Source organism: Carettochelys insculpta, chromosome 24 (genome assembly GCF_033958435.1).
Source record: "Carettochelys insculpta isolate YL-2023 chromosome 24, ASM3395843v1, whole genome shotgun sequence".
In the NCBI taxonomy this organism is placed as follows: Eukaryota; Metazoa; Chordata; order Testudines; family Carettochelyidae; genus Carettochelys; species Carettochelys insculpta.
Genome location: NC_134160.1, coordinates 10,116,415 through 10,126,944, shown reverse-complemented (window position 1 = coordinate 10,126,944; position 10,530 = coordinate 10,116,415). Strand labels below are relative to the sequence as shown.

The window sequence follows — 10,530 nt, the reverse complement described above, 5'->3', positions numbered from 1 at the left end:
TGACAACCATGAACTAGCTTCCTCCCAATCAAAAGCAACAGAGTGGGTAGCGAGTGTTTGAGAAGTACCAACTTTAGTCCACTATAGTGTTCTTCCCCCAAGGGAAAACAAAGAACGAATGTCTGCCAGGGTGGATAAAAAGTGATTAAACTAAAAAAATCTGATGTTTTAAATCAGATGTTTAAAAAATACATTTCTCATTGAATAACAGTTACAATTACATCTCATCACAAACCTGCTACACCTCCACTTGGTCACTGTGTCTACACTAGGAACTAACTTCGCAGTTAACTTCAAAGTCAGGAACTACTTCGAAGTAGCCAGCAGAGAATCCACACACATTTTTCTCTTACTAAGGGAGTTCAACTTTGAAGTCCTTACTCCATCCCTGGGAATGGAGTAGTGCCCTACTTCCAAGTAGAGCATGTTTAGATGCTCAACTTGTAGAGTGTGTGTAGATGCTCAAGTTGTCCTTTGAAGCAAGCAACTTCTAAGTTATTATTTTTGTAGTGTAGACATGGCCTTAGTGTCATAAAAAATGAATGACAGGCTGGACAGACTAGAGCCAAACTATCAGCTCTTGCTTCCTGAAAGCTCTGGGCTTTTGGTTTCTTACTTCTCAGCCAACTAAAATGTAACATGTGCAAAGACAGACACAAACTGGATAGGACTGTTTGTGTGTGCTTATGGGGTGATGCATCTTGGCCAAGCACAGCAGAGGAGACAATATAGGAAAGGATAGAGGCAGGATAGAAAGGAACAGTGGAGTGGACTTGGAAAGAAAGAGAACACATTCAGCACACAGTTTCCTATATTGCCCCACATTTTGCCACAGAACTACTCTGATTTCTAGGCATAAACAGAGAGAACTTATCTAGGAATAGTTCTGTGTTCCCCTCTGTGGCTGCTTTTGAAAACATGTCAAGTACAAGCAGGAGATGCAGGGCCTAGCTGCAAGAATGAAACATAAGAAAAACTGCTTATTGGAAGAAAATGATGCAGCAGATGAAGATGAGGATACAGCTGAATGGATCAATTGGTTACTAATTTAAATAATCCACTATACAATGCATCATTTCTCACCACTCTGTCTGTGCCTTTTAGTACAAGTATGATTTGACAAGTAAATTCCAAAGCTGTTTTCTGTTGGATGTCACTAGAAAAAAGTTTAGCTGAGCTAATCCTTATGGCTTGTTTAATTAGTTAACTAGTTTAGAATCTAACAATCAAGTAAACAATACAGAAAGCTGCAGGAAGAGAAATTTAGAGTTCCCACTAGATTGTAATATTATATAATACGTGCCCCTTAGTTGGGATCATCACATGCACAGATCATAATGATGATGCCATAAGCCTATTTTATATCAGTATAAAAGTCAGCTTTCCCAACGGAACCTCCTTCTAGCCTTTTCCCCCTTCCCCCTTTTCCAAAAAAAAAAGTGCCAGTGAGTTCAACTGGGCTTACTCTAAACTTAAGTGCATTCTAAGCAGTTTTAGATATTTTTGGTGATTTAAATCATCTTGATTTAAAAAAAAAAAAAAAAAAAAAAAAAAAATCAATCCACCCCCATACCTGTATTGCAGTAAGTTCCAAAAAACAATGTTGTTCGTTCCACCTGCTTTATGCCATTAGCTGTGCCATAGTGCATACCTGAGGACAGATCTCCAAACTTCTAGTTATAACCCTCAGAATTCAAGCCAAAACAATTCAGCACAGGCCAAACCTCCCTCACCCCCCTCCAAAAATCAATCACCATCACTGTCCACATTAAGGAATTTTGCATGATGTAATTACAGTCCCTAACGCAGATGTATTACACCTGCAAAACATTACGTCAGCAATTCAGTTTAGCCAGTAACATATCAAACGTACATTATACAGTGTTACATGTTATATTTAATTGGGCAATGTACATTTGTATATTGTTAACATTACTTACAGTGGAAAAAAGGCTCCACAGATCTCGCTGATTTGATTTGATAGTGATTTACCAGATTTTGTTTTTGTTTTCAAACCTCACTCCGTTTAACCACATCATGAAGAAGTACTTCAATAAGGACACTACTGTCCAAGGAGACACTAGTGTTCATTTGGGATCTGTTTTTTCAAAAACTCTGGCAAAATATTGCAAAGATATTACAGAGCTTTTCTTCAAGAGAAAACCTCCAAGTTATTTTAAAAAGTCTGGGTAGTAAAACTGTTAAATGATCACTGGTTCTAGCAATACATCTCATCAACAGCCATCTTCCTTCACGTCATCAAAGGAGAGTCATAAAACTGTTCCAGTCCAGGATCTGACTGAAGAATGGAAGAACCCGCTTTCTATTCTCTTTTGCTAATAGAAATTATAAAAGGCTATCTACGCTCCCTGGGTCAGGAGAAGGACTTAGGTGCCACATTTTCAAAGGCATTCCCGGAAACAGCATACGTCAGATCAAAGTGTTAAGATTTACATTTTGCTGTGCTTAAAGTTGGGGATTCAAGTCAAAACCTATTTGCAAACTAGTAACAGAATATTGAGTCTGTTCTGGTACGGCTATGGTCTGAAGAAATGGGTCAGTCCCATGAAAGCTCACCTAATAAAATAATTTATTTTGTTAGTCTTTAAAGTGCTACTTGACTGCTTTTTTGTTTTTCTATTTACAAACTGTGACCCTGCTTGTTCTCAATGAATTTGTATTCCACCTGTGCTAATGCTTATCTTCCTTTTAGAAAAGCACTGGAATATACATGAATTAAATCATCTTGTGAGGAGCACGCTAGGCATTTCCCTTCGGGTTAAATGTCAGTGCAATCAAATTACTGGCAGCTTCACTCTTCTCTACCTCTCCAGGTAGAAGCAGCTGTGAAATACCTCAAGACTCCCTAGGATGAAGAGAATGCAAGCTTGCAAACAAGCCTTCAGACACAAGCTTTCGGGAGCACATTTTTGGACATGGTTGCTGAAGTTCTTTTACTTTAAAATCTTACTCTGTGAATTCAGATTTGCTAGTTCACTAATGCCTACAGGAACTGGACATGAGAGTTCCCATTTAACTAAGAGACAAGACAACGGATAGCCCAGAAATTAAGGGTCCTTGTATGAAGGCACAGATGGTAATCCTTCTACATACAGAAACAAACTTCTTTCTGATTCAGTGATAGGCACTTAGTGCTTTGGGCAGTAATTAGCACAGGGCCAAAATTAAATGCATTTAGGTTGAAGTTCTGCACACACCTTTTTAAAAAAGCAAAATTACGATAATCAGAGATACTATTTTATTATGAGCTCATTTCTGCATTAAGTCAATTTCCAAAGGAAATGGGGATTTAAAGATTCTCCAATTCCCACCAGCCAAGAAGAGTTTTTCACCACCACGTTGCGGTGGAATTATTTTCAGAAGTCTGATGTTAAAGACTATAGCTAACGGGCAGTGGGTGTCAAAGCTAGGAACATGTAAGGGAGGAAAAGTGAATTAAAATAGCAAATATACTGCCAACACCAAAACACAAGAGGTGTTTCAGAATTCTTAAAAAGAAAGGATATTTATATTAAATTACTTCACTTTTTCTTTATGTTTACATGGCATTTCATTATTGAACTCATCACAATTTCAGTCATGTTTTATGAAAAGTAAAGTCAAATTTATATTTTACAGGGCCACAGACTGAAATTTTCTTGCTGTCTGAAGGTTGTTAAAACCCTACTTACTTGAAAAGCCCCTTTCTTTCAAGAAGTCTGAGTCCACCCAGTTCAAAGAAACAGATGGAGGGAGAGCTTTCTCAATAAAATTTTCTTCTTTCAAACACCAAAAGGCAACTGTTTCTCACCCTCCAAATTGTATTCTTTTCCCTTTTAACTTCACAAGGAATGTATGCCCAATTAGCTCCCATGTTTCCACTACAAAATTCAGATTTTTCCCTGGAATCAGAATTGTATTTATAAAGTCCAACTCTCATCACAATGGCTGTATATGCCATCGAAGAGGCAGAATATTAGGGTCAGTGGGGGAGGGAGGGCAGAGAATATCCCTTTCTAATAAAAAATAAAAACCCTTACCAACATCTTACCAAGATTTAATGTACATTTATTCTTAACACGTGGAACATATAGTATAAAGATTTCATACTGAATAAATGATATTCATTAAGCCAAAAAAGGAAAAAAGGGAGGAATTTACATCAAGTTTTTAGCTACATCGTCTGAAATACAAATATGCAGAATTCATCACTGAAAAATCTCAATTGTGTTTCTTCATCAGGAACTTCAACTGAACCTAGAACTTTTTCACACCTCGATTAGAAAGAAAACAAAAACAGGAAAAATAAAACTGTAAGTTGATTGGCTGCTGAGACAGCAATGACTTTATACACAAAAGACCTGTACAGCATCCTCCAGAGAGAGATGTCTGGCAAGAGATTAAATAATTGTGTCTCGCTTTTGCAGGTCATCAACTTGTTAACTCGTCATACTATAAAGGGGTGGGGAGGGAGGGGGACAAAACTGCAAGGAATCTGAGGGTATGTGCAATGTACAACGTCATATATATATACACACGTGGCAGCATTCAGGCTGCAGCTAAAGGTTAAAACCAGTTCTAAGAGGTGATCTCAGGGTTATTCATACAATCAAGGAGGAAGAGAGAAAGAGGTCAGGGTGTTGTAGGTTCACACATGATACTTTGGGGGAAAAGCCTTTTTTTTTTTTCTCCTCAACATTAACTAAAAACATTTTTAAAAACTACAGCTTGCTGCTGATCCAGCTTTTTTTTTTTTCAATGTGAGACATTATTACAGTATGTTTACAATTTAAGGTGTACAGTACATGAAGTTCTACACTCTACTTGCACAGGCCTCCATTGGACATGGTCTGTTCACAACTGGTAACTTCTTGGTTCCTGCAAGATTGTGAATGTACAACGATAAACCACACAGAGTTCAGCAGTCACTTGTGTCCTTCAGAGTTTACCATTAAAAACAGTTATGAAAGTGGCGCCTGTCGATGCGATAACGCGGCAAGTCGTTTTCCCCAAACTCACTGTAAACGACAGTAACTTTGGTTAAAATAAAAAAGTCTTCTACGTAGGCAGAACTTTTGTCTCCTTGAACTGGGGATTCAGGGCAGAGTTGAGGGTAAGGTGAGGGGGAAAAGGGAAGGGGGACATCCTTCCCCAGGGAGAAGCAGGGCAGACAGTGGATTCTGAGGTGGTTTTGCATAAATAAAGGGCAACAGTCAGTTTCTAAGTTCTCCACTCACGCACACACACACAGGGGTATAGGCATCCCACGGCTGTCATGACTGGCCAATTAAAAACAGTACATCACAAATAACTTGTGAAACCAAGGAGTTCATCAAAGGCGACACAGAGATGTCCAACAGCCGCGACTCATATAACGTGAACTCAGAGTGGTTCTCGTCCACTTTGGCCAGGGCAAGCAGCGCCCGAGCTGCCCGACGCATCATGTCCACACTTGTCGACTCAAAGGGAGGGTTCTGCATGTGCATCAAGCTGGCCTGACTCTGCTGGAACTGAGTGGCTGCCAGGCTGTCCTCCAAAAAGCCCAACAAGTTGCCAATGCTGCCCTTCTGCACCGCAATTGCTCTAGCTGCCAGGCTGTCGCCCTGTGCCAAGTTGGCCAGTAGTACCACAGCCATCTCTCGACACACTGGGTTCTTTCTGTCACTAAGGAAACGCACCATGGTGCTGTAGACCTTCTCCAAGCGACTAAAGGGAGGAGTTGCAAGAATCAAATCCACATTGTTGTCCTGGATGCTGAGTTTGCTGAGAGTTTCCAAAACCAGTCTCTGAGGGGAGAGGACAGCATTAGGCCCCAGGGTTGGAAAAGGATCCTGGGCCTCTGCTGATGGACACACTGCCCAGTGGAGGAGTCCATCCAGGACAGGCAAACAGATGCTTTCCGGGTATGGGGAGAGGTCCAACTGACCAGAAATGTTGGCCAATGTAACCAGCGTGTTTTCACGCAGCATCTCCAAGCAGTCCCACCACCACTCTACCTTGTTGCAGCTCACCCCTTGGTCCTGCTCCTCTTCCTTTTCATAGGTCAGTGGTGCCTGTTTGCGTTCTGGATGCTTGTGGTGTAGGAGAATCAATTTCCCTAAAATCAGCAGCAGACCGGGGTGCTTAGACATTTCAAAGTCATTGCCCGGCACAAACGATAAACTCCTGATGATGTTGGACACACAGACGCAGCGTTTAGCTAGAGAGTCTTGCCAGTCTAGAATGGTGCACAAGGGTGTCTCATCCTTACTGTGAGGTTCATCCTCTAGAATTTTTATATTTCTGTGGCTCTGAGTGGGACTACTACCAAATGGAAAATTGCTGCTTTCCTTTGTTGCTTCTGAGTTTTTAACCTCCTCCTCCTCTGCTAGAGAGCCTGGCCGTGCCGAAAGCATGTCATCCATTGTAGCAGTTATCCTTTTTTCTGGGGGACCATCAGAGGGCAGATTCACTCCTTCTCTAGTCCCCGGATTGCTCTCAGCTGCTGAACGTTTTCTCAAGGCAGAACTGCAGGAAGCTCGTTTGTGAGCTAACAGTAGCTCCATTTTGCTCTCAAAGTGGGTTTGAATATGTTCAGTGGTGTCTCCACCACCAATCCGCCAGTGTAGCAGTCCACTGTCAAACTCCTGTACTCGCCCCAGCTTGTCTGAGTAGTCTACCACAAACGGGTCATTTTTCTGCACTATCTTGACCGGAAGCTTGTCAAATTTACTGACTAGTTTTTCCTCACTGCTCTCTAGGGGTGCTTGGTCTTTATTTGCATATGCAGCCTCCTCTTCTTCTTCCTCCTCTTGCTCATAGTTAGGGCTTTGTGGCTCCTCCTCTTCCTCCCCCTCTTCAGGATGCGGACTTGAAGATGTGCAGAACCTTTCAGGATCCAATAGTGTTCTTTGTCCTGGATCTCCCACTTCATATTCCTTTAGGATCCCAAAGATTTCTATCAGGCAGCGACGGAAATATTCCACCAGTAGTTCCAGCAACCCTGGCAACTATAGAGAAAAATAAAGGGGAGGGGTGGGGGGGAGAAGGAAAAAAAAAAAAAATCAGCTCGCTAGGTGATTCACTTCATGACTGCAGAGGTGGGTCAGAACAGGGTTAAGAGTCCGCGCAGTATTGCCAATTTGTTTCTTGCTATAGGAGCGATACATTATAGTTTTTCCTACTGCAAATCGACTATGGGAAAATATGAGGCTTCCCGTCTTCTGGGAAAGGGAGTGAAGGGGGCAGGAGGTGAGAAGAGAAAAATCAGTGTTTTACTATCTACTGCTGATCAAATACATGACACGTACCTACAGCTCCCCTTCCTGGTCGTCACCTTTCAAGCATTGGTAACAAAGTATTTACAATATTGTAGCTCATACTTTTTTGCTGTGGCTGGGGTAAGGAGGCCGTGTGCCCACAGGCCACCTGCTGGACACCTCTGGTTTATGTCCTTAAACTGGCATCCAAACTTCGGGGGGGAGGGGGGAAGGGAAGGGGGAGAGGGAAAAAAAAAAAGGAGAGGCCTGATGGAGACAGACAGACAGCTAGAGAAAACAAATGGCACTGCAGAAGAAGATCAGGAGAAGCTAGACTGTCTTCATCATTTTGCTGTGCCCTTACTGTGAAGGCAGTTTGAACACCTCATCTGTTACTTCCTTTTTGTACCACAGAGACACCATCTTTACCACTCAGACAAAACCCTGCATTTACACAAAATGCAAGTGGGTAACTGTGTATACTTACAAAGTAGCAGTTCCCTCAACTCTGTGCACATATTTAGAGTTGGCCTAGAAAAAAGGCACATTACCTTTCAACAAATGTTGGGATAGCTGGAAGCCTGTCACTTAATGAAAACAACCTGTATTCTGCTATCTTGGTGAAAACATTCTGAATCTGAGCCTAGGTTAGTGCCTCAAAGACCTACATCCTACAGCATCTGCACCCACCTGGCTGAGGTTGAAGGTCATTATGCTGTTGTCATCATAGAGCAGGATGTTTATGGTATCTAAGGCCCAAGTACTTTCAGCCAGCAGCCCAGACTTCAGAGACATCATCACTCTCCATGCTTCAGGAGTTCCTGTAATATAAACATATGACCGTTCCAGTTCCTGGCATTGAGAAACAAGAGAGACAGAAAGCAATATTGCCTTCTGATTCCACGGACAGCACAGCCCATTCCACAGGGCTTTGCAGACCACCGAGCAGACAAAGCAAATATCCAGAGGAGGGGGAATACAAAAGAGAGAAAGGGAAGCAGTGATGATACAGACAAAACCACCTAAGATCCATTTCCCTTAATGGCTCCCCTTCCCAAAAGCAGCGATGGTTCCTCTAGCAGACATCACCTCCTACAGCTACAGCAGAGCGGAAGCTTAGTCTTACCAATATCTTTTGTTGTCAGTCGTCTCCTTTGTTTCAACACAGGCTGCGTAGCTTCCACTGAGCCAGGTGGGAAGGTGATGTCCCTTCGTATCATGGGAGGCTGTACGGCTGCTGAGGCTATATGGGAGGCAGGGACAGGAGGTCCTGCCTTCTGCATTTTCATCCCCGAGTGCAGGAAGGGAGATTTGCTGGGCGAGGTGCGGTTCTCCAGAGGTCTGGGCAGAGGTGCTGGGCTAGATACCTGAGGAATGTGATTTTGCATGCTAGGAGGGGTCTGGTAGTTAGGTTGTGGGGGCCTTGTCATTGGAGGTACTGGGGCAGAAGGACCATAAGGAGGCTGGCGGTTCCCATGGGAGGGCCATGGTCCCTCATGATTGACCCTCTGATCTGAATGTAGAATTTCATCTGTTCGATTCACTCCATGATAAGCAGGCCCCTGGGCTGCAGAGCCTGAACTCTGCCTGTTTGGATAGCTGTACCCTATTTCACTGCGCCCTTGCCACAGGGTGCCCTGCTGCAGGCCCTCTGGAGTAGATTGTATGGGACCACCAATCATCTGAGGTGCCATATTCTGCTGGGTAGTTGAGCCTGGGGGAGCTGAGACCCTGTCTCTGCCAAACTGGAATGGGAACTGGTTCTGCGGCCCTCCAGCAGGTCGGCGGTCTGTTGCAGGGTATGTACTTCCATATTGGTTATACATGTCCTGCTGGGGAGAAGGCTGTGCAGTTTGCGGCTGGCTCGGTTGTTGGGTTTGTGCTGGAGGCAGTTGCTGCTGTGCCTGCCCCTGCCCGGTGCTGTATGGTACGTTGTACATCTCGCCTTCGTGTCTCTTGGCAGGTGGGCCATAACTGCCATCCATTGGTCGCTTGTAATTCTGCAAGAGAGATATAGAAAGTGGTTGGTAATGGAAGAGAAGCACTAAAGGCCATGTGAATTCTGTGGCAGAGCGACAGAGGAGTACTATAATGTAACCTGCACCGGCATGAGTTTTTCTAAATGGTCACTGTGACAAACCTTCCCACAGGAGGCCTGAAGAGACAGCAAACTCTGGATTTTACAACCTGAGACTGATTCTTTGAGGCATTTTGGGTTTTCCCAGCATCATAAAGATGCCTTCAGGGCACGCTAAAGGTCACTCTGAACGACATACATATAGCAAGAGCTCAGCTTCTCAACATAGTCACCATACAGTACACGCTGTGGATAAATTCCTGTCTGGTCAGTCACAATAGCTTCAGCAGACCCTGTGCCAATTCTTCCATAAATTCGAGAGCAGAATAGAAGTTTCCACTGAAATCTCAGATATAATGTAGCTTCTGATGCATGCCATTAGTTTGTACTTTTAATTGTTCCTCTCATCACAGAGCTAAAAGCACCTTACAGAAGTGGGCATGATTCCTTTTTACATAGGGACAATCATGCAGGCCCTGGCAGAGCCAGGATTAAAACCCAGATCTGAACTCCCACTCCTGTGCCCTACCTAGTGTGCTGCCTTTCTAGGTTTCAGCATGAAAGCCTCCAGCTCCAGGGTGACACTCGAGAACTGAAGTAACTGACACCTTTGGCCCCGCGCCCTGTGGGTCTGGTTGCAAAGCCAAACAAACTGCATAGCAGTTGGGATTATTCTTAGCTCAATTCTGCAACTGCCCTCTACTATATGCTTGCAAGTCAGACAGGGTCTATCCCCAAACTGCAAGAAAATAAGGCACTGGTGGAGACATTGCCATGGACAAGTTTTTATAAACGTTATGCTCAACACTTTTCTGAATAAACTGCACAATATAGCTATAAAAACACTCGCGGGGATGGGTATAACCCCAAAACCTTCAGCAACAGGCTCAGCCAGTTAAAAGCATCCAAGGAAAGTCTGGGTTGCATGGAAAGATACAATTCAGAGGCAGTTAAATAGACCCACTGAGGGACAATAGTGAGGCCGCACACAAAATCCTAGATACATCTGCTGATGGGACACAAGGCTGTTAAGAGATGCTATGGGGCTCAGGCAGGAAGGTTACGGGGAGAAGAGAACCCCAAGTAAAAAACTTTCTGGGCTCTGGGTATCTGAACTAGTAACTGTATTAGCTGTGTACTGAAGACCCCCTTTACAGAAAGCTGGCTGACAGGACTACGTATTATAACAGTGCACAGAATCACAATACAAATTAC

At 43.4% G+C, this 10,530-nt stretch overlaps 1 protein-coding gene across 1 annotated transcript in view; it reads right to left on the bottom strand.

Moving 5' to 3' along the window:
- Positions 1-4,053: 4,053 nt before the first annotated feature.
- Positions 4,054-10,530, bottom strand: part of ARID1A (AT-rich interaction domain 1A) — an 89,476-nt gene continuing 82,999 nt past the window's right edge. Inside the window, exons 18-20 of the mRNA XM_074976125.1 lie at positions 8,365-9,238; positions 7,929-8,059; positions 4,054-6,989 (exon numbers count right to left, since the gene is read on the bottom strand). Of these exons, the coding sequence (XP_074832226.1) occupies positions 5,274-6,989; positions 7,929-8,059; positions 8,365-9,238 (2,721 nt within the window). The 3' untranslated portion in view covers positions 4,054-5,273. The remainder of the gene's footprint in view (positions 6,990-7,928; positions 8,060-8,364; positions 9,239-10,530) is intronic.